Raw genomic sequence first — 24,898 nt, 5'->3', positions numbered from 1 at the left:
AAGATACCATTTCGTTTCTGAGATGAAATTGACCTGTGTGTTTATTGTTTTGTATGAACAGATGTTATTCTCGTACTAATCCTTTTGTCAAATTCTTATATGTCTTTCAATGACCTATGCAGGAATGCATTTTTACCCATTCAGATTTCGGTAAGGGCGAGCCCTCCGTGCGCTGCTGGGCACATCCAAAATGATGATAATACGTGTGTAAGTTCGTATGGTTTTGACAGGGGGAGACAATGCTGACGGTGGCTGTGGTTCTTCTGGTGGTGACGGCACTGCTGACGGCGGCCTTGGCTTACTCGAAGTACCGACACAGTTACTGGTCCTCCCGCGGGATACCCACGGCGCCAGGCCTCCTACCCTTCGTCGGCCACACCCACAAGTTCTTTACCAATAAGACCCCCATGTGGCTCTTCACCGATGAGGTAAGCAAGGTATTGTTGTGAGGAAGGCCAATAATATTGATGAGGTAGGCCAGAGGTGTTGATGAGGTAGGTCAGAGGTGTTGATGAGGTAGACCAGAGGTATTGATGAGGTAGGCCAGAGGTGTTGATGAGGTAGGCCAGAGGTGTTGATGAGGTAGGCCAGAGGTATTGATGAGGTAGGCCAGAGGTGTTGATGAGGTAGGCCAGAGGTGTTGATGAGGTAGGCCAGAGGTGTTGATGAGGTAGGCCAGAGGTGTTGATGAGGTAGGCCAGAGGTGTTGATGAGGTAGGCCAGAGGTGTTGATGAGGTAGGCCAGGAGTATTGATGAGGTAGGTCAGAGGTACTGGTGAGGAAATCCATGTACAGTGATGAGGTAGGTCAGTATTATTGATGAGGTAGGCCAGGAGTATTGATGAGTTAGGCTAGGAGGCGTGATGAGGCTAGATATAGTGGTGAGGTTGGCCAGGTATAGTGATGAGGTAGGCGAGGTCTACCGATGAGGTAAGTCAGGATTAGCGATGAGGTAGGCTAGGAGTAGTGATGAGGTAGGCTAGGAGTAGTGATGAGGTAGACAGTATCATTGATGAGGTAGGCGAGGAGGAGTGATGAGGTAGGCCAGGCATATTATGAGGTAGACCAGGAATATTAATGTGATAAGCCAGGAGCATTGACGAGTTAGGCCACATAGAATAAGGACGTGTATGTAGCTGTACCAGTAAGACAGAGTAAGGACGTGTATGTGAATGTACCAGTAAGACAATCTGATAAGGACGTGCAGGTAGATATACCAGTAAGACTCAGTAAGGACGTGTATGTAAATGTACCAGTAACACAGATTAAGGACGTGCAGGTAGATGTACCAGTAAGACAGAGTAAGGACGTGCAGCTAGATGTACCAGTAAGACGGAATAAGGACGTGCAGGTAAATGTACCAGTAAGACAGAATGAGGACGTACAGGTAGATGTACCAGTAAGACAGAGTAAGGACGTGCAGGTAGATGTACCAGTAAGACGGAATAAGGACGTGGAGGTAGATGTATCAGTAAGACAGAATGAGGACGTGCAGGTAGATGTACCAGTAAGACGGAATAAGGATGTGCAGGTAGATGTATCAGTAAGACAGAGTAAAAACGTGCAGGTAGATATATAGGAAGACAGAGTAAGGACGAGCAGGTGGAAGATGTATTAGTATCATGTATCGCATGGGTCCAGGAGGTGACTGAGCGCCACGTCTTCCTGCCAGGTGTATAGGAAAGTTGGTGGCTCCGGCCTGGTCGGTTTGTTCGAGCTGCACAACCCCACGCTTCTGGTGTTCGACCCTGAACTCATCAAGGCCATCTTTATCAAAGACTTCGACCATTTTGTCGACCGACGGAACTTCAGGTTAACAGGGAAGAGGGACGAGTTCTTCAATGAAATGCTGACGCAGGCCACTGGGGACCACTGGAAGGGCATCCGGTCAGTGATCTCTCCGGCCTTCACCTCCGGGAGGATGAAGGGAATGTTCCCTCTGGTAGGGGCTAAGGTCGACGAACTCGTCACCTATCTACATCAAGAGATTGGAAGTAACCCGGCCATCCGCTTGAAGAGATGCTTTGGTCTGTTCACCCTGGAAGTCATCTCGTCCTGTGCGTTTGGTATTGAGACGAACAGCCTCGCGGAGGGGACGTCCACTTTCCACACCATGGCAGAAAAGTTGACCGAGTTTAAAATCCTCGGGATGTTGAAGTTCTTGCTGGCATTGCTGTTTCCCAAGATCTTCCAGTTGCTGAAGCTTAGTCTTTTGTCCCCTGAAGTGACGTTCTTCAAGGATATAGTTACGGAGACGATAAGGCACCGTGACAGTGGTGAGCAACGGCGTGGTGACTTCCTGGACATCATGCTCGAGGCTCGTCAAGATCAGCAGGAATCCACCTCAAAAATCCCCAAATACCGTAAAGTATCGAGTGTTATCTTCTCAAAGCCTTGTGGCTGGTCTTGCTTCCTCTGCCGCAACAGCTAAGCAATTGGGCGAGACAAGGGTAGCTTTCCCCTTACCCAGAACACACACCTACACATCTTCTTGCATCACCTGCCATGAAGTTGTTGTCTTTTGCTAGCGCTATCTTGCGCCCGCGCGCAAGGGGGAAGGGGGAGGTGCTGTTTCATGTGTGGCGGGGTGGCGACGGGAATACATGAAAGCAGCAAGTATGAATATGTACATGTGTATATATGTATATTTATGTAAACGTTGAAATGTATAGGTGTGTATATGTGCGTGTGTGGGCGTTTATGTATATACATGTGTATGTAGGTGGGTTGGGCCATTCTTTCGTCTGTTTCTTTGCGCTACCTATATAATATATATATATACTTACAGAAGAGAATTTGTGCAGTTGCGGACAGACTCGCCTGGTACAATTCAGTAGGGTGTATAGACCTGGTTGGCGGTCAGTCGAAATTGCCAAACAATCGGTTAGTTATTGTTACTGTGGTTAGCTACGGTGGGTGGGAAGGCTGGCGGGTCCTACTCTCGGCTTGTCTCCCTGAGATCACTGTGTACATTCCTCCCACACACACACACACACACACACACAGGACCACCATCACTGTTGTGCCAAAAGTGTAAAACGTTCAATATGTCTTGAATTTCTCATGTTGATATCTTTGTGTTTACCTATAAACTTGGCAGAGTGGTACAGACCTATGGTTAAACTCATTACATATCGTCTTCTCTTTATAGACCTTTTTTCATCAACTATCAATTTCCCATCACCCTTCCTCCTGTATGTTCTGTGATGAAGACGAACTTGGTATTAAAGTTCACATTAGCGATTCTATATCCTCCTTAATAACTCGTTTCTCCTCATTGACCACGTATTTGAGGATGTTGAAGCATCCCTCTCTACCTGGACTGCTTCCTCTTTACCGTGGAGACCTGATCACCCCTACACCTTCACAATCTTGGGGCCAGACCTCGCCTTTTCATATATGTTTATGTCCAAAATGTGAGATAGGGAAAAATATGTAATGTGAATGCTTTAAGGGCTGTACGTGATATATTTCCCCGAGCTTACGGCATAACTCCACGTTTCACCACACAGACGAAAGACATGGAAAGAGTGAGGATCGTCGTTTCGTCTCCAGCAGTATAGTCTGCCGTGAGATCCACTATTACATATTCTTCCGTCCGTGAAGACCCACCACTCGCGACGTATTGGCGACTCCTCCCCTGCCTCGTATTGGCAATTCCTCCCTTGCCTCGACGTACTGGCCACTCCTCACCTGCCTCGACGTGTTGGCAACTCCTCCCCTGCCTCGACGTATTGGCAATTCCTCCCTTGCCTCGACGTATTGGCGACTCCTCCCCTACCTCGTATTGGCAACTCCTCCCCTGCCTCGACATATTGGCCTCTTCTCGCCTGCCTCGACGTACTGGCAACTCCTCCCTTGCCTCGACGTACTGGCAACTGGCAAGCAAACGCGAGCCGTCCTCCCCGGTGACGCTTGGTGAGGACCTCCTTGCCCGCCGGGACTCTGTTACGCGCCAACCCCAACCTTCCTGTCACCTTAAATAGCCACTCAACAAAACTCCAACATTGTGGGTATCACTTGCGATACACACACACACACACGTGACATTTACTGCCCAAACCACAAACATCAACATACAGCAGCAAACAAACTAAACGCCCTCAGAACACGTCCTGGTAAGAAAAATTAGTCCCCCAACTATACTATACGAACAAGATCATCCTCTCCACCCTAAACTATGCCTCATTATCCTGGTTATCCCCCCTGTCCAATGCAAATATGATAAATCTACAAACCACATAGAACAGAGCACTGGGAACAATCACCGGCCACCTAGCAACCATAAGACGTTCAACACCTACACAGTGAAACTAAGATCCTCCCAACACAGTCTCGCCTCGGTATGCGTAGCACTCAGTTTTTTGCTACAGCACGGAAGCCTTTCTCGTCCAAACTACTCCACAGCCAACCACTAACCGCCAGACAGAAATAGAAACCCCCCCCCCTCCCTCCACACCCTAATGAAGACAACATTGACAAAGCATATACACACCATAATGACCCAACAGCCCGTAATCGACCCAGTCTTTAGCGCCACCCCGCCAGACGTGTATATACACCCATTAGAAACTGCACTCCCCAGACACATAAAAGTCTTCCATACCCCTTTGTGTTCCAGATACCATCTACCCCCTCCAAGCACTACAAACCTTGTTTCTACATACCACAAGGCCTCTTATGCCCACAATGCAACGAACACAGTAAAGACGCTGCACACTTATTATTTGATAGCCCTGCACTTTCTCCATGCAGGTATATACTGTATTAAGAATGCTAAGTAGCCTTAGAAGCTCCAGGGCTCGGCTTAAAAGCCTCAGTTTTATAATCCAGTCCAAACCGTACAGACGCATACACACCATCACACCTGATCATTAATGGTCCCATGCGGTAGACTTGGCTGGTTTCCTAAGCGCTGCAGGAGCACAGTCGGGGTAAGTGTGGAGTTGTGGAGCATGATGGTGGTATGTGTGGGATTGATGAGTATAGGAAGGTGTTAACTGTGGGGTTGTGGAGCGCTTTGGGGATAAGTGGAGTATGATGTGGTGAGTGTGGGGTTGTGGAGCATGTAGATAGATGTATATGGAGTATGGTGGTGATGGTAACGCTGGTAGTGTGGGGGTAGTGGAGCATGATGGTGATGGTGGTAATGTAACGGTGTTTACTAAGGGCATTTCTCTCTCTCTCTCTCTCTCTCTCTCTCTCTCTCTCTCTCTCTCTCTCTCTCTCTCTCTCTCTCTCTCTCTGTATACAATATATATGTTGTCTCCATCTCTCACTCCTGTAGCACTGAAAGACTTGACCATCGAGGCCGAGTCCTTCCTGTTCATCATTGGTGGGTACGACACGACGACCAGCACCCTCTCCTTTGTGACCTTCCTGTTGGCTCAGCACCCGACGGAGCAGCAGCGCCTGCGGGAGGAGGTCCGGGACATCATCAAGGAGCACGGAACACTCACATACCAGTCCGTCATGGAGGCCAAGATCCTCGATGCCTGTATATCAGGTGGGTTGTAGTGGGTAGCGTGGGTGTGACGTGGCTACTGTTACTTGTTGTAGTGGGTAGCCTGGGTGTGACGTGGCTACTGTTACTTGTTGTAGTGGGTAGCCTGGGTGTGACGTGGCTACTGTTACTTGTTGTAGTGGGTAGCCTGTGTGTGACGGGGCTACTCTCACCTGTTGTAGCTGGTGGCCACAGATGATGTGCTCGTCTCAGAGATAGATCAACAAATTGAACACAGGGTTGGAATCACCACCATCTCTGGGGGAGCTGGAGACACTGATAATGGCTAGGCTTCAGAACCCATAACAGAGGATTTCCAATCCAGTTACTAACAGTGGAATACACTTTCGAATCCTGCTGTCGGAAAGTCTTTATATATATATATATATATATATATATATATATATATATATATATATATATATTTTTTTTTTTATACTTTGTCGCTGTCTCCCGCGTTTGCGAGGTAGCGCAAGGAAACAGACGAAAGAAATGGCCCCCCCCCCCCCCATACACATGTATATACATACGTCCACACACGCAAATATACATACCTACACAGTTTTCCATGGTTTACCCCAGACGCTGCACATGCCTTGATTCAATCCACTGACAGCACGTCAACCCCGGTATACCACATCGCTCCAATTCACTCTATTCCTTGCCCTCCTTTCACCCTCCTGCATGTTCAGGCCCCGATCACACAAAAAATCTTTTTCACTCCATCTTTCCACCTCCAATTTGGTCTCCCTCTTCTCCTTGCTCCCTCCACCTCCGACACATATAGCCTCTTGGTCAATCTTTCCTCACTCATCCTCTCCATGTGCCCAAACCACTTTAAAACACCCTCTTCTGCTCTCTCAACCACGCTCTTTTTATTTCCACACATCTCTCTTACCCTTACGTTACTCACTCGATCAAACCACCTCACACCACACATTGTCCTCAAACATCTCATTTCCAGCACATCCATCCTCCTGCGCACAACTCTATCCATAGCCCACGCCTCGCAACCACACAACATTGTTGGAACCACTATTCCTTCAAACATACCCATTTTTGCTTTCCGAGATAATGTTCTCGACTTCCACACATTCTTCAAGGCCCCCAGAATTTTCGCCCCCTCCCCCACCCTATGATCCACTTCCGCTTCCATGGTTCCATCCGCTGCCAGATCCACTCCCAGATATCTAAAACACTTCACTTCCTCCAGTTTTTCTCCATTCAAACTCACCTCCCAATTGACTTGACCCTCAACCCTACTGTACCTAATAACCTTGCTCTTATTCACATTTACTCTTAACTTTCTTCTTCCACACACTTTACCAAACTCAGTCACCAGCTTCTGCAGTTTCTCACATGAATCAGCCACCAGCGCTGTATCATCAGCGAACAACAACTGACTCACTTCCCAAGCTCTCTCATCCCCAACAGACTTCATACTTGCCCCTCTTTCCAAAACTCTTGCGTTCACCTCCCTAACAACCCCATCCATAAACAAATTAAACAACCATGGAGACATCACACACCCCTGCCGCAAACCTACATTCACTGAGAACCAATCACTTTCCTCTCTTCCTACACGTACACATGCCTTACATCCTCGATAAAAACTTTTCACTGCTTCTAACAACTTTCCTCCCACACCATATATTCTTAATACCTTCCACAGAGCATCTCTATCAACTCTATCATATGCCTTCTCCAGATCCATAAATGCTACATACAAATCCATTTGCTTTTCTAAGTATTTCTCACATACATTCTTCAAAGCAAACACCTGATCCACACATCCTCTACCACTTCTGAAACCATACTGCTCTTCCCCAATCTGATGCTCTGTACATGCCTTCACCCTCTCAATCAATACCCTCCCATATAATTTACCAGGAATACTCAACAAACTTATACCTCTGTAATTTGAGCACTCACTCTTATCCCCTTTGCCTTTGTACAATGGCACTATGCACGCATTCCGCCAATCCTCAGGCACCTCACCATGAGTCATACATACATTAGATAACCTTACCAACCAGTCAACAATACAGTTCCCCCCTTTTTTAATGAATTCCACTGCAATACCATCCAAACCTGCTGCCTTGCCGGCTTTCATCTTCCGCAAAGCTTTCACTACCTCTTCTCTGTTTACCAAATCATTTTCCCTAACCCTCTCACTTTGCACACCACCTCGACCAAAACACCCTATATCTGCCACTCTATCATCAAACACATTCAACAAACCTTCAAAATACTCACCCCATCTCCTCACATCACCACTACTTGTTATCACCTCCCCATTTGCGCCCTTCACCGAAGTTCCCATTTGCTCCCTTGTCTTACGCGCTTTATTTACCTCCTTCCAGAACATCTTTTTATTCTCCCTAAAATTGAATGATACTCTCTCACCCCAACTCTCATTTGCCCTCTTTTTCATATATATATATATATATATATATATATATATATATATATATATATATATATATATATATATATATATATTATTCCTGGGGATGGGAGAAAGAATACTTCCCACCCATTTCCTCACGTGTCGTAGAAGGCGACTAAAGGGGACGAGAGCGGGGGGCTAGAAACCCTCCCCTCCTTGTATTTAACTTTCTAAAACGGGAAAAAGGAGTCACGCGGGGAGTGCTCATCCTCCTCAAAGGCTCAGATTGGAGTGTCTAAATGTTTGTGTGGATGTAACCAAGATGTGAAAAAAGGAGAGATAGTATGTTTGAGGAAAGGAACCTGGATGTTTTGGCTCCGAGTGAAACGAAGCTCAAGGGTAAAGGGGAAGAGTGGTTTGGGAATGTCTTGGGAGTAAAGTCAGGGGTTAGTGAGAGGACAAGTGCAAGGGAAGGAGTAGCACTACTACTGAAACATGAGTGGTGTGAGTATGTGATAGTGTAAGAAAGTAAATTCTAGATTGATATGGTTAAAATTGAAAGTTGATGGAGAGAGATGGGTGATTATTGGTGCATATGCACCTGGGCATGAGAAGAAAGATCATGAGAGGCAAGTGTATTGGGAGCAGCTGAATGAGTGTGTTAGTAGTTTTGATGCACGAGACCGGGTTATAGTGATGGGTGATTTGAATGCAAAGGTGAGTAATGTGGCAGTTGAGGAAATAACTGGTGTACATGGGGTGATCAGTGTTGTAAATGGAAATGGTGAGGAGCTTGTAGATTTGTGTGCTGAAAAAGAACTGGTGATTGGGAATACCAGGTTTAAAAAGAGAGATATACGTAAGTATACGTATGTAAATAGGAGAGATGGCCAGAGAGCGTTTTTGGATTGTTTTAATTGATAGGCGCGCGAAAGAGAGACTTTTGGGAGTTAATGTGCAGAGAGGTGCAACTGGAGAATTGTCTGATCATTATCTTGTAGAGGCGAAGGTGAAGATTTGTAGAGGTTTTCAGAAGATAGAATGTTGGAGTGAAGAGAGTGGTAAGAGTAAGTGAGCTTGGCAAGGAGACTTGTGTAAGGAAGTACCAGGAGAGACTGAGTACAGAATGGAAAAAGGTGAGAACAAAGGAGGTAAGGGAAGTGGGGAGGAATGGGATGTATTTAGGGAAGCAGTGATGGATTGTGCAAAAGAAGAGAGAGGCATTTGGACGATTTTTACAGGGAAATAATGCAAATGAGTGGGAGATGTATAAAAAAAAAAAAAAAAGAAGCAGGAGGTCAAGAGAAAGGCGCAAGAGGCGAAAAAGAGGGCAAATGAGAGTTGGGGTGAAAGAGCATCACTGAATTTTAGGAAGAATTAAAAGATGTTTTGGAAGAAGGTAAATAGAGTGCGTAAGACAAGGGAACAAATGGGAACATCAGTGAAGGGGGCTAATGGGGAGGTGATAATAAGCAGTGATGATGTGAGAAGGAGATGGAGTGAGTATTTTGAAGGTTTGTTGAGTGTGTTTGATGATAGAGTGGCAGATATAGGGTGTTTTGGTCGAGGTGGTGTGCAAAGAGAGAGGGTTAGGGAGAATGATTTGGTAAACAGAGAAGAGGTAGTACTAGCTTTGCGGAAGATGAAAGCCGGCAAGGCAGCAGGTTTGGATGGTATTGCTGTGGAATTTATTAAAAAAAGGGGGTGACTGTATTGTCGACTGGTTGGTAAGGTTATGTAATGTATGTATGACTCATGGTGAGCTGCCTGAGGACTGGCGGAATGCTTGCATAGTGCCATTGTACAAAGGCAAAGGGGATAAAGGTGAGTGCTCAAATTACAGAGGTATAAGTTTGTTGAGTATTCCTGGGAAATTATATGGGAGGGTATTGATTGAGAGGGTGAAGGCATGTACAGAGCATCAGATTGGGGAAGAGCAGTGTGGTCTCAGAAGTGGTAGAGGATGTGTGGACCAGGTGTTTGCTTTGAATTGACTCATATATCTTTCCTTTTATCCCCCCTGATGATGTGATCATTACACGAAAGTGCACTTGGGAACTTACCGTGTTTTATTTCCCCCCTGGATAAAAGAAAGAATAGATAGAGGGATAGAAAGATAGATGTTGTTCCACCCAAATCAGAAGACTATTACAGCATGTTCTTGTGTTTCAGAGACTCTCCGGCTGTGTCCACCGGCATTTTATATAGAACGTCAGTGTACTAAGGACTACACGTGAGTCAACCTTTTTCGAACTTCTGGGGCCTGTGGTAAGGGGCTGACCTTTAGATGTCGCCAGTACGGGTGTGGTAAGGAGTTGAACCTGTAGATATCGCCAGTAAGGGTGTGTTAAGGGACTGACCTCTAGGTATCGCCATGCGAGTGTGGTCATGGACTGACCTCTACATATCGCCAATACGGGTGTATTAAGGTACTGTCCTCTACATATTGCCAGTACGGGTGTATTAAGGTACTGTCCTCTACATATTGCCAGCGCTGTGCTGTAAGGAGATGAACGATTTTTGTAGGAAGTGGGATAATCTGTCTTTTGAAAAATGCCCAGGTCATAGATACTGAGAAAGACATGAGAAGGTGGAGAGTTCCAAAGCTTGGAGGTATAAGGAATGAAACAGTTAGCAAAACGTATCATTCTTGAGTAGCCAACGGCCACACAGTTATCCCGTGACGCAGCAGCTTGCCGAGTATAGCGTGGCCTGGCTAGTGGTGGTGGGCACACAAGCAGCCCGCGCTCGGGAGCAAAAACCAAAGTAATACCTATAGAGGAGGGAAAGTGGACATATATTTCGGTGTAAGGCTAGTCAAGATTTGAAGATAGCTTGAGAGACTTCATACGTAGGACTGTTTTCGACTCTTACTTTCTTAGATAAGGATCAGTCTTTTGTATAAACGGAGCAACTATTCGGAAGAAAAGAGATTTCGACATCTAAACAGGACTCCCAGTTCGTAAGAGGAAAACTTATCTATTTCGGTAATGTAGCGCTCCCAGAATGGTGTGAATGTTAGTGATTCCAAGTACGTTCATTGAGTCAAGAGGTGGGATTACAGAGCCGTCGATCGAGGTAGGAAAGTTGTGAAGAATTTCGAAAGAGAAATGGGCCGAAATTGGGTCTTGGACACATTGAACATAACCAGATTTCGTCCACCCCACTGAGATATCCTGTCCGAGTTAATTGAGGAAGTTGACGAAACGAGCTACCGATCAAGTGAAAGTAGGAGCAAAATTGAAGGATGTGGATGAATGATTGTTGAGTCTTTAGCATACGCGTGCATTGGGGTATTTTTAGAAGAAATTCGTCGATAAGGAGAAAAAATGTAGGAAAGAGGACAGAACCATGAGGACACCGCATTAGATGGTGAAAGAGATAGAGGCTGATCCATCAACAAGTGCGGAAATAGATCGGCCAGAGAGGAAGCTAGATATGAGGGAGCAAAGAAGAGGAGAGAAGCCAGAAGAGGAAAGCTTAGAGATGAGATTCCGAGACAATACCCTTCCAAAAGCTTTGGAAATGTCAAAGGGCAACTACATAAGATCCCCCAAAAGTTTGAGGCATTATGACTACACATTAGTAAAATAGGAAAGGATCCCACCCACGGATCTTGTTGGACGGAAGCCATACGGGTGATCGGAGTGAAGACTGGAGATTCTACGGGACATTACCTAACCACTCTTCCCACTTCACTTTAAGCTTTGTTTCATGTAGTCAGAACATCCTGGTTTCTCTCTTCAAATATATTACCTCTCTCTCTCTCCCTTCTTCTCATTCTGGTTACACCTACGCACATTCGGACACCCTCAGCCTTAACTTTCGAGGAGGAGGAGCAATCCTCGTTTGGTTCCTTCTTCTGTATATATGTGTGTGTGTGGTATGTGTATGTGTTATGTACATATATGTATCATTGTGATGACTCTCGTACCCGAAGTGTAACCTTGGTTTTGTGCCTCCTCCTAGCTTGCCAGACACGAGTGTGATAGTGCCAGAGAAGACTATAGTGGGCGTCCCAGCGTGGAGCTTGCACCGTGACCCTCGCTACTGGAGTGAGCCCGAGATCTTCAGTCCAGACAGGTTCCTGCCGGAGAACAAGGGCATGATCAAGGCTGGCACCTACCTCCCCTTTGGTCTGGGCCCTCGCAACTGTATCGGTGGGTAGTGTGGTGGTGGTGGTGGTTGGGGCAGTGTTGGAGGAGCGTTTGGGTAATGGTGGTGGTGGAGATTGTGGTAGTAGTCGTGAAGAGTGGTGGTGGTGGAAAAGGTGGCGGCTGTAGACAATGTGTTGGTGATGGGGAGAGTGTGGCAGTGATGGTGAATGTCGTGCTGTTGGAGATTATGGTGATTGAGGAGAATGTGGTGGAGATTATGGTGGTGGTGGTGGAGAGTATGGTAGAGAATGTGGTGATAGTTGTGCTGGCAGTGGTTGAGGTGTAGTTGTGGTGGAGAATGTGTTGGTGACAGTGTGTTGGTGGTGAAGAGCATAGTGCTGGTGATGGCTGTGTTGTTGTGAGAGGGGAGTGAGGTGGGGAAGGACAGTCTGGTGGTGTTGGTGATGGGATCAGGTAGTGTTGGTGATGGGATGAGGTGGTGATGGTGGTGAGGGGAGTCTGGTGTTGGTGAAAGTACGACGAGCGTGATGGAGCAAGGCAGTGGTGGAGAATCTCCTGGTGTTTGAGTGTTATGGCAGTGTTGCAGAGTGTCATGGTGTTGGAGATGGTGATGGTGTGTGTAATGGTGGTAGGAATGGTGACTACGACGATAATGATGGTGACTGTGGTGGTGATGGTGATGAAGAGAGTGGTGGTGAGAGTATAGTTGTTGGTGGAGATCATGTTCTGAGTGTGTCAGTGGTGGTGAAAATGTTTTGGTGCCGGTGAGTATGGGGATAGTGAGAGTGAAGTGATTGTGGTGGAGAGTGTGTGGTGGTGGTTGTGGAGACTCTGGTGGTAGAACTGGTGGTGGGATGTGTGTGGTGGTGGAGACTGTGGTAGTAGGGTTGGTGGTGGAGAGTGTGGTGGTAGGGATGGTGTTGGAGAGTGTCTTGTGGCAGGGCTAATGTTGGAGAGTGTGTGGTGGTAGTGAAGAGTGGGGTAGTAGGGATGGCGGTGGAGTGTCTGATAGTAGGGCTAATGGTGGAGAGTGTGTGGTGGTAGTGGAGAGTGTGGTGGTAGAGCTGGTGGTGGAGAGTGTCTGGTGGTTGGGCTAATGGTGGAGAGTGTCTGGTGGTGGTGGAGAGTGTGGTAGTAGGGCTGGTGGTGGAGAGTGTGTGGTGGTAGGACTGGTGGTGAAGAATGTGGTGGTCGGGCTGGTGGTGGAGTGTGTGTGGTGGTAGGGCTGGTGGTGGAGAGTTTGTGGCGGTAGGGCTGGTGGTGGAGTGTGTGTGGTGGTAGGGCTGGTGGTGGAGTGTGTGTGGCGGTAGGGCTGGTGGTGGAGTGTGTGTGGCGGTAGGGCTGGTGGTGGAGTGTGTGTGGCGGTAGGGCTGGTGGTGGAGTGTGTGTGGTGGTAGGGCTGGTGGTGGAGTGTGTGTGGTGGTCGGGCTGGTGGTGGAGAGTTTGTGGCGGTAGGGCTGGTGGTGGAGTGTGTGTGGTGGTAGGGCTGGTGGTGGAGTGTGTGTGGCGGTAGGGCTGGTGGTGGAGTGTGTGTGGCGGTAAGGCTGGTGGTGGAGTGTGTGTGGTGGTAGGGCTGGTGGTGGAGTGTGTGTGGTGGTAGGGCTGGTGGTGGAGTGTGTGTGGCGGTAGGGCTGGTGGTGGAGTGTGTGTGGCGGTAGGGCTGGTGGTGGAGTGTGTGTGGTGGTAGGGCTGGTGGTGGAGAGTGTGTGGTGGTAGGGCTGGTGGTGGAGAGTGTGTGGTGGTAGGGCTGGTGGTGGAGAGTGTGTGGTGGTAGGGCTGGTGGTGGAGTGTGTGTGGTGGTAGGGCTGGTGGTGGAGTGTGTGTGGTGGTAGGGCTGGTGTGGAGAGTGTGTGGTGGTAGGGCTGGTGGTGGAGTGTGTGTGGCGGTAGGGCTGGTGGTGGAGTGTGTGTGGTGGTAGGGCTGGTGTGGAGAGTGTGTGGTGGTAGGGCTGGTGGTGGAGTGTGTGTGGTGGTAGGGCTGGTGGTGGAGTGTGTGTGGTGGTAGGGCTGGTGGTGGAGAGTGTGTGGTGGTAGGGCTGGTGGTGGAGAGTGTCTGGTGGTAGGGCTGGTGGTGGAGAGTGTCTGGTGGTAGGGCTGGTGGTGGAGAGTGTGTGGTGGTAGGGCTGGTGGTGGAGAGTGTGTGGTGGTAGGGCTGGTAGTGAAGAACGTGGCGGTAGGGCTCTTGGTGGAGTATGTGGTGGTGGTGGTGGTGGTGGAGGAGATTGTGGTGGAGATGAAGGTAGCCAACAAATACAATAGCTATAAACGCACCTGTCCTATACACAAATGACGTCACATGTCCAGCCCACCACATGCATTATGCTGGTAGGATACACAGGTGTGGAGGAGGATACACAGGTGTGGAGGAGGATACACAGGTGTGGAGGAGGATACACAGGTGTGGAGGAGGATACACAGGTGTGGAGGAGGATACACAGGTGTGGAGGAGGATACACAGGTGTGGAGGAGGATACACAGGTGTGGAGGAGGATACACAGGTGTGGAGGAGGATACACAGGTGTGGAGGAGGATACACAGGTGTGGAGGAGGATACACAGGTGTGGAGGAGGATACACAGGTGTGGAGGAGGATACATAGGTGTGGAGCAGGATACACAGGTGTGGAGCAGGATACACAGATGTGGAGCAGGATACACAGGTGTGGAGCAGGATACGCAGGTGTGGAGCAGGGTACACAGGTGTGGAGGAGGATACATAGGTGTGGAGCAGGATACACAGGTGTGGAGCAGGATACAGAGGTGTGGAGCAGGACACACAGGTGTGGAGCAGGATACACAGGTGTGTAGTAGGATACACAGGTGTGTCGTAGGATACACAGGTGTGGAGAAGGATACACATATGGAGGAGGATGCACAGGTGTGGAGGAGGATGCACAGGTGTGGTAGATGTAGAGGAGGATGCACAAGTGTGAAGTAGGATGTACAGGTGTGGAGGAGGATACGCAGGTGTGGAATAGGATACACAGGTATAGAGTAGGATACACAGGTGTGGAGGAGGATACATTGGTGTGGAGCAGGATGCAGAGGTGTGGAGGAGGATACACAGGTTTGGAGGAGGACGCACAGGTGTGGAATAGGATACACATGTGTGGAGCAGGATGCACAGGTGTGGAGTAGTATACAAAGGTGTGGAGTAGGATGCATAGGTGTGGAGTAGGATACCCAGGTGTGGAGTAGGATACCCAGGTGTGGAGTAGAATACACAGGTGTAGAGTAGGTGGATCAAAAGGTACCCGTAATGAGACCACTCCATCAGTGGACAGAGATGATCGTCAAGTGGGAAGAACCTCAGAGCGCATGCCAAGTGAACCGTCCCAGAAATGAATTCAGGTCGCCAACAGTAACTTAGTCTCTTGACTCTACGTGAGTAACGTGACCTGAAGATATGAACATCGACCTGAGGTCAGAAGGTATGGCGCGTGGAGGAGTGCATCAGCTTACATGGGGAACCTTCATAGACTCTCCAAGCTTGGTCGGACACTTGGTTGATGCACTTCAACCCGAGTAGATAAAGACGCTACAAGAATCAAGAGAGCTGAGTAGCTTCGAAAGGCTAGAGAACTTCGTTTCGCCCACCATGCAAGTGAGAGGTGACTTGACCAGAACCATCTTTTTTTTTTTTGGTTTGTAAAGCAAATGAGTGACGTAGAGGCGTAGGAATAGAGCAACCAGAGGACGTAAGATGAATCCAAAGAAAATATAGTTGAAAGAAGTGCTTTAATAGTATTACAGCGAGAGGCATAGTGATTACAGACTGTATACAGAAATTCAGGATGATGTATCATAGAGAATGTTCAAGAGATGGGGCCCCACGAGTGTAAGACTCCCTAAAAATAGGCAATAACAACATGTAGTAACACACACTTACACACACACACACAGAGTGTTACAACTTGCATGCTAAAGCCAGTCTTCTTACGTGCATTGCTTGGTGTGTCATGTGTGTTCTTTCCCTCAGGGATGCGGTTTGCCCTGATGGAGGTCAAGTTGGCCCTTGCCAAGATCGTGGACGAGTTTGAGCTAAGTTGTGTCCCGGGCCGAGAGCAGATTGAGTACAGCAATCACGTAGGAAACATGAGACCACATGAAGATCTCAGCCTCATCTTCACACCCGTAGGCAAATAGAAGATGGACGTCTACGGTGCAGGAAGAAGAAGAAGAAGAGAAGAAAAGGAGGAGGAGGAGGAAGAAGAAAAGAAAAGGAGGAGGAGGAAGAGGAAGAGGAAAAAATAAAAGTCTTAATATTTCTGCTAAAGTTATGAGAAGAAATATTAGTGTTGTTGAGAGGTAACGGATCTCAATGTGCTCTGAAGGGGACCAGGTGTCTCCTCGGAGAGGCAGATGGTAAGACTCCTCCTCCTCCTCCTCCTGCTGCTGCTGACGCAGACATCGACGCGTGACGACTGTGCAACTCTCCTCATTCGCTGCAGCAGGACATAGGGCAGTGATTTAACCCTATAACGACTGTCTGTCAGTCCGGCAACTATATATTCCCCCGTCTATCTGTGTGTCGCTCTGTCTGGTGACCGTCCGTTTGTATAACAAATATATCAATCAGGAATGTGGCATATACAGTGACTATGGCCAGGAACTAACACGATTCATCTGTCACCAACGTGATGGCTGTCTAACCCTGTGGTATATATATATATATATATATATATATATATATATATATATATATATATATATATATATATTATCCTTGGAGATAGGGGAGAAAGAGTACTTCCCACGCATTCCTCACGTGTCGTAGAAGGCGACTAAAGGGGACGGGAGTGGGGGGCTGGAAACCCTCCCTTCCTTGTATTTTAACTTTATAAAAGGGGAAACAGAAGGGAGTCGCGCGGGGAGTGCTCATCTTCCTCGAAGGCTCAGACTGGGGTGTCTAAATGAGTGTGGATGTAACCAAGATGAGAAAAAAGAGAGATAGGTAGTATGTTTGAGGAAAGGAACCTGGATGTTTTGGCTCTGAGTGAAACGAAGCTCAAGGGTAAAGGAGAAGAGTGGTTTAGGAATGTCTTGGGAGTAAAGTCAGGGATTAGTGAGAGGACAAGAGCAAGAGAAGGAGTAGCACTACTACTGAAAAGGAGTGGTGGGAGTATGTGTTAGAGTGTAAGAAAGTAAATTCTAGATTGATATGGGTAAACTGAAAGTTGATGGAGAGAGATGGTTGATTATTGGTGCATATGCACCTGGGCATGAGAAGAAAGATCATGAGAGGCAAGTGTTTTGGGAGCAGCTGAGTGAGTGTGTTAGTAGTTTTGATGCACGAGACCGGGTTATAGTGATGGGTGATTTGAATGCAAAGGTGAGTAATGTGGCAGTTGAGGGAATAATTGGTGTACATGGGGTGTTCAGTGTTGTAAATGGAAATGGTGAAGAGCTTGTAGATTTATGTGCTGAAAAAGGACTGGTGATTGGGAATACCTGGTTTAAAAAGAGAGATATACATAAGTATACGTATGTAAGTAGGAGAGATGACCAGAGAGCGTTATTGGCGCGCGAAAGAGAGACTTTTGGATGTAAATGTGCTGAGAGGTGCAACTGGAGGGATATCTGATCATTATCTTGTGAAGGCTAAGGTGAAGATTTGTAGAGGTTTTCAGAAAAGAAGAGAGAATGTTGGGGTGAAAAGAGTGGTGAGAGTAAGTGAGCTTGGGAAGGAGACTTGTATGAGGAAGTACCAGGAGAGAATGAGTACAGAACGGAAAAAGGTGAGAACAAAGGAGGTAAGGGGAGTGGGGGAGGAATGGGATGTATTTAGGGAAGCAGTGATGGTTTGCGCAAAAGATGCTTATGGCATGAGAAGCGTGGGAGGTGGGCAGATTAGAAAGGGTAGTGAGTGGTGGGATGAAGAAGTAATATTATTAGTAAAAGAGAAAAGAGAGGCATTTGGACGATTTTTGCAGGGAAATACTGCAAATGAGTGGAAGATGTATAAAAGAAAGAGGCAGGAGGTCAAGAGAAAGGTGCAAGAGCTGAAGAAGAGGGCAAATGAGAGTTCAGGTGTGAGAGTATCATTGAATTTTAGGGAGAATAAAAAGATGTTTTGGAAGGAGGTAAAGTGCGTAAGACAAGGGAACAAATGGGAACTTCAGTGAAGGGGGCAAATGGGGAGTTGATAACAAGTAGTGGTGATGTGAGAGGAGATGGAGTGAGTATTTTGAAGGTTTGTTGAATGTGTTTGATGATATAGTGGCAGATATAGGGTGTTCTGGTCGAGGTGGTGTTCAAAGAGAGAGGGTTAAGGAAAATGAATTGGTAAACAGAGAAGAGGTAGTAAAAGCTTTGCGGAAGATGAAAGCCGGCAAGGCAGCGGGTTTGGATGGTTTTGCAGTGGAATTTATTAAAAAAGGGGGTGACTGTATTGTTGACTGGTTGGTAAGGTTATTTAATGTATGTATGATTCATAGTGAGGTGCCTGTGGATTGGCGGAATGCTTGCATAGTGCCATTGTACAAAGGTAAAGGGAATAAGAGTGAGTGCTCAAATTACAGAGGTATAAGTCTGTTGAGTATTCCTGGTAAATTATATGGGAGGGTATTGATTGAGATGGTACAGTATGTACAGAGCATCAGGTTGGGGAAGAGCAATGTGGGTTCAGAAGTGGTAGAGGATGTGTGGATCAGGTGTTTGCTTTGAAGAATGTATGTGAGAAGTACTTAGAAAAACAAATGGATTTGTATGTAGCATTTATGGATCTGGAGAGGGCATATGACAGAGTTGATAGAGATGCTCTGTGAAAGGTATTAAGAATATATGGTGTGGGAGGCAAGTTGCTTGAAGCAGCGAAAAGTTTATATCGAGGATGTAAGGCATGTGTACTTGTAGGAAGAGAGGAAAGTGATTGGTTCTCAGTGAATGTAGGTTTGCGGCAGGGGTGTGTGATGTCTCCATGGTTGTTTAATTTGTTTATGGATGGGGTTGTTAGGGAGGTGAATGCAAGAGTTTTGGAAAAGGGGGAAAGTATGCAGTCTGTTGTGGATGAGAGAGCTTGGGAAGTGAGTCAGTTGTTGTTTGCTGATGACACTGCGCTGGTGGTTGATTCGTGTGAGAAACTGCAGAAGCTGGTGACTGAGTTTGGTAAAGTGTGTGAAAGAAGAAAGCTGAGAGTAAATGTGAATAAGAGCAAGGTTATTAGGTACAGTAGGGGCTGAGGGACAAGTCAATTGGGAGGTAATTTTGAATGGGAAAAAACTGGAGGAAGTGAAGTGTTTCAGATATCTAGGAGTGGATCTGGCAGCGGATGGAATCATGGAAGCGGAAGTGAATCATAGGGTCGGGGAGGGGGCGAACGTTCTGGGAGCGTTGAAGAATGTGTGGAAGTCGAGAACATTATCTCGGAAAGCAAAAATGGGTATGTTTGAAGGAATAGTGGTTCCGACAATGTTATATGGTTGCGAGGCTTGGGCTATGGATAGAGTTGTGCCGAGGAGAGTGGATGTGCTGGAAATGAGATGTTTGAGGACAGTATGTGGTGTGAGGTGGTTTGATCGAGTAAGTAATAATAGGGTAAGAGAGATGTGTGGTAATAAAAAGAGTGTAGTTCAGAGAGCAGAAGAGGGTGTTTTGAAATGGTTTGGTCACATGGAGAGAATGAGTGAGGAAAGATTGACCAAGAGGATATATGTGTCAGAGGTGGAGGGAACGAGGAGAAGTGGGAGACCAAATTGAAGGTGGAAAGATGAAGTGAAAAAGATTTTGAGTGATCGGGGCCTGAACATGCAGGAGGGTGCAAGGAATAGAGCGAATTGGAACGATGTGGTATACTGGGGTCGACGTACTGTCAATGGATTGAATCAGGGCATGTGAAGCGTCTGGGGTAAACCATGGAAAGTTCTGTGGGGCCTGGATGTGGAAAGGGAGCTGTGGTTTCGGTGCATTATTGCATGACAGCTAGAGACTGAGTGTGAACAAATGGGGCCTTTGTTGTCTTTTCCTAGCGCTACCTCGCACACATGCGGGGGAGGGGGATGTTATTCCATGTATGGCGAGGTGGCAATGGGAATGAATAAAGGCAGACAATGTAGATTGTGTGCATGGGTATATATGTATGTGTCTGTGTGTGTATATGTATGTGTACATTGAGATGTAAGGGTATGTATATTTGCGTGTGGACGTGTATGTATATGCATGTGTAGGGGGGTGGGTTGGGCCATTTCTTTCGTCTGTTTCCTTGCGCTACCTCGCAAACGCGGGAGACAGCGACAAAGCAAAATGAATAGATATAAATATATATATTTCATTTATTATACTTATGGCCATTTCCCGCGTCAGCGAGGTAGCGTCAGGAAATAGCCGAAGAATGGCCCATCCACTCATATTCACATATAGATATGTACATAAACGCCCATACGAGCACATCCGCTGCCAAGTCCACTCCCAGATATCTGAAACACTTCACTTCCTCCAGTTTTCCTCCATTCAAACTTTTGCATCCCAATTAACTTATCCCTTAACCCTAGTAAACCTAATAACTTTGCTCGTATACACATTTGCTCTCAACTTTCTCCAAATTCTGCAGTGCCTTCGAATCAGCCACCAAAGCTGTGCCATCGGCGAACAGCGACTTAATTCCTATGCCTTCTCATCCACAACAGACTGCATACTCGCTCCTCTTTCCAAAACTCTTGCATTCAATTTCCTAACTACCACATCCATAAACAAATGGAACAACCATGGGGACACCACACATCCCTGTCGCAAACCGACATTCACTGAGAACCAATCGCTCTCTTCCTACTCGTACACATGCCTTACATCCTTGGTAACTTTTCACTGCTTCTAGCGGCTTACCTGCCACGCCATATACTCTTAAGACCTTCCACAAAGCAGCTCCATTAACCCTATCATATGCTTCTCCAGATCCATAAATGTTACATACAGATCTATTTGTTTTTCTAGGTATTTGCGTTCTTCAACGCCAACGCCTTGATACATACATCCTCTACCACTTTTGAAACCACATTGTTCCTCCCCAGTCTGATGCTCTGTACATGCCTTCACCCTCTCAATCAATGCTCTCTCACACAATTTCCCAGGAATACTCGACAAACTTATACCTCTGTAGTCTGAACACTCACCTTTATCCCCCTTGCCTTTGTACAGTGGCACTATGCATACGTTCTGCTAATCCTCAGGCACTTCACCATGATCCATACATACAGTGAATATCCTTTTCAACCAGTCAATAACACAAGTCACCCCCTTTCTTAAATTCTAATGCAACCCCATCCAAACTCGCCGCCTTGCCGGATTTCATCTTCCGCAAAGCCATCACTACCTCCTCTCTTAACCAAACCATTCTCCCTGAACCTCTCACTTCGCACACCACCCCGACCAAACCACCATACATCAGCCCCTCTTATCATCAAACACATACAACAAACCTTCAAAATACTCTCTCGCTCTCCTTCTCACTTCATTACTACTTCATTACTTTCCCCCTTGCCCCTTTCACCGATGTTCCCATTTGTTTTCTTAAGCACGTTGTTTACCTCCTTCCAAACTATCTTTTCATTCTCTCTAAAGTTTAATGATACTCTCTCACCCCAGCACTCATTTGCTCTCTTTTTCAACCCTTGCACCTTCCACTTGACCTGCCGCTTTCTTTTATACATCTCCCAGTCATTTGCACTCCTTCCTTGTGAGTGTCGTCGAAACGCCTCTCTTTTTCTCTTTCACTAACAACTTCATCCCACCGTTCACTACCCTTTTTTATCTGCCCACCTTTCTCATGCCACATGCATCTTTTGCACATGCCATTACTGCTTCCTTAAATGCATCCCATTCCTGACCCACTCCCCTCAAATCATTTGCTCTCAGCTTTTGCCATTCTACACTCAATCACTCTTGGTACTTTCTCACACAAGTGTCATTTCCAAGCTCACTTACTCTCACTTCTCTCTTCTCCCCAAAATTCTCTTTCTTTTTGAAAACCTTTACAAATCTTCACCTTCGCCTCCACAAGATAACAATCAGACATCCCTCCAGCTACCTCTCTCAGCACATTAACATCCAAAAGTCTCTCTTTTACACGCCTATCAATTAACACGTAATCCAGCAATACCCTGTGACCATCTCTCCTACTCAAATACGTATACTTATGTTTGTCTCTCTTTTTAAACCAGGGATTCCCAGTCACCAGTCCTTTTTCAGCACACAAATTCACAAGCTCTCTCCATTTCCATTCACGACACTGAATACCCCATGTACGCCAATTATACTCGCAACTGCCACTTTACTCACCTTCACATATAAATCACCCATCACTAATACCCGGTCTTGTGCACCAAAGCTGCTAGCACACTCACTGGGCTACTCCCAGAACAGTTGCCTCTCATTGTCTTTCTTCTCATGACCAGGTGCATAAGCACCAACAACCACCCATCTCTCTCCATCCACTTTCAGTTTTACCCACCATCAATCTAGAAATTACTCTATTACCCTCTATCACACCCTCCAACGTCACTACACTAACACATAACTCTCAACCCTTCACCACCAGTGTCATTGGGTGCTTTGTCTGACCAATCACCATGAACAGATCCTTTCAGCGTAAGTCGGCAAAAAAAAAAAAAGAATGCACCAACGTTATCAAAAAGGATAGAAAAGAATCGTTATCTGGAGCCAAGTGGATGATAGTGTGCTTTATCTCGTACCACACTTCAGCGCCGTGTGAGTAGATGTGCTGCGGGGTGTGTGGCCTTAAGTGAAGCAATTCGTCTTGAACACCTGAGGGCTGGCACGCTGCAGGAGAACGATGTGTAGTGCCATCATTGTCAGACAGCCGGCCACTTGCCTCCTGAAGGAGTGGGACTAGTATTCCTGATTCAGGAACGGTGAATATCTTCCTTCGTTGGGTCTAAATGACGCCAGCTTATGGACTGAGATTTCCTCTTTTACATCACCGTTTCTCGTGTCGAGACTCGCAAGTCCCAGAGAGCAAGGCCATGTACACATCTGCTGTTATGACTGGCGGCGCCCTCCACCGATTACCTCCAGGTACACACCCAGGAGCAAAGTTTTGTCCTTACCCAAATGAATGTAAAGTACGTGAAGGAAATAAAGATGTATTCGACACATTACTAAACTTGCTCACCTTGTTCGAAAGTTTTTCTTGTGTGTGTGTGTGTGTGTGTGTGTGTGTGTTGTCCGTTTCCTGCCTTACCGAGGCAGAGCCAGTAATAGACGAAGAAACTGCACTCGTTTCCCTACATCTAACCAATACATGCACATCTCTCACCCTCATGCACGTTAAGGCCCCTGTAGCTCAAGAGCCTCTTTCACTCCATCCTTCCACCTCGTCCTATGTTCTCCTCTACTGATGCATATACCCTCTTAGTCAGTCTCTCCTCACGTGTCCAAACCGTGTCAGCACACCCTGCTCAGTTCGTTCAACAGAACTGTAACGCTTCACCTTCTCTCACGCATAGAATGTCATTCCTGACAAGATGAGCAACCCTCATAATACCATATGTTACGCCCAGGTCTTTCGTCTCCAACAGCCCTGTCCAAACCATTCACTGTACTGTTGCATTTCGGGTCCACGACTCCCACTCAGTACAGAACCGTCGGAACAACTATACCGTCAAACATACCATCCATCTTTGCCCTCGAAATCCTCTTATCCTCACATTCGTCACCGTACCCAGGACCTCTGTCTCCTAACCCAAGTTATGGTTCACTTCAGCTCCTACAGTTCCACCTGCTGCCGTATCCACCCCAATTCCTCCAGGTTTACTTCACACTTAAATCAAGCCAAACTCTTTTTTTCTCATGCTAAACTTCAGTACCTTTCTTTACTTCACATCAGCCCTCAGCTTCTTCGATTCGCTCGCAGTTCCAAACTCGACCACTAGCTTCTGCCGATTCCCATCTATTGAGTCTTTCACTAAAGCCATGTCATCTTCAATCATCAAATGATTCGCCTCCCACTCGCCCATCCTCCCTTAATCCGACCCACGCTCCAAAATCCTCGCACTGACCTCCCTCACCACCTCATCCACACACTACAGCCATGATGACAACACATGTCGTTGACGCAGAGCCACCTTCATTTGGAACTACTCTTCCTCTTTGCACACACGCCTTTACTTTCTTCATAAAACTCCTTAATGCCTCTAATAGCACAAAGCATCTCTATCAACCGTAACATACGCTTTCTCCAAAACCATGAGTATCACACAAATGCTTTGCTATCTCTTTAAGTATTTCTCAAATTTTCCAAGGTGAATACCTGATCTACACACCTCTTGCTACTCCCAAAGCCACGGTGTTCATCCCCAGGTTGATGTTCTGCGCGTGCCACCACCCTCTCAATCATTACCCCCTACAAATTACCAGGTATACTCGTTATGATTCTGCAGTTCGAGCCATAAATTTTATGCCCTTCGTCTTTCCACTGTGGCACTATACAGGCATTTCGCCAGTCCTCAGTAACGTCACCATCAGCCATACATGTACTGAAACTCCTAGTTAAGCAGTCAACAAAACTGTCATCCTCGGTCTTAAGAAATTCGTGTCAATCCCTTTCACTCCAGCCGCATTGCCCTACTTCATCTTTCACAACACCTTCAACACCTTGTCTCTATTCGCCGTTTCCCGCGTTAGCAAGGTAGCTTTGAGTGTGTGTGTGTGTGCCTGACCCACTCATCAACATAGAGCCACTAATGTTATCCCATAACCCGTCGTACCAACACACGGCTCTCCGTAGTCCACGTTATCTCTCTTATCTACGTCCCCATATCTGGAGAAGTGCGAGCCTAGCATCACCAAGTGTCCTGCCTGGAGGGAGGATAGCCCTCACCTGGTGACGGTGGTGATGTGTTGGTGGTGACGGTGTTGGTGTGGCGTTGGTGACGGTGG

At 46.9% G+C, this 24,898-nt stretch overlaps 1 protein-coding gene across 6 annotated transcripts in view; it reads left to right on the top strand.

The window, feature by feature from the left end:
* Positions 1 to 23,115, top strand: part of LOC139759985 (cytochrome P450 3A11-like) — a 40,887-nt gene extending 17,772 nt beyond the window's left edge. For 4 of the 6 annotated variants that reach the window (XM_071682725.1, XM_071682731.1, XM_071682728.1 and 1 more), the window contains 6 exons: positions 231 to 428; positions 1,673 to 2,363; positions 5,288 to 5,506; positions 10,065 to 10,125; positions 11,862 to 12,052; positions 15,987 to 23,115. In XM_071682725.1, coding sequence (XP_071538826.1) covers positions 231 to 428; positions 1,673 to 2,363; positions 5,288 to 5,506; positions 10,065 to 10,125; positions 11,862 to 12,052; positions 15,987 to 16,153 — 1,527 coding nt within the window. In that variant the 3' untranslated portion in view covers positions 16,154 to 23,115. Of the gene's footprint in view, positions 1 to 144; positions 429 to 1,672; positions 2,364 to 5,287; positions 5,507 to 10,064; positions 10,126 to 11,861; positions 12,053 to 15,986 lie in introns of all 6 variants that reach the window. The other 2 variants (XM_071682727.1, XM_071682729.1) reach the window with 1 other exon arrangement.
* Positions 23,116 to 24,898: the final 1,783 nt, after the last annotated feature.

The sequence above is a fragment of the Panulirus ornatus genome, chromosome 34, assembly GCF_036320965.1.
Source record: "Panulirus ornatus isolate Po-2019 chromosome 34, ASM3632096v1, whole genome shotgun sequence".
Taxonomy (NCBI): Eukaryota; Metazoa; Arthropoda; class Malacostraca; order Decapoda; family Palinuridae; genus Panulirus; species Panulirus ornatus.
This window is presented reverse-complemented; position numbering and strand designations above follow the sequence as displayed.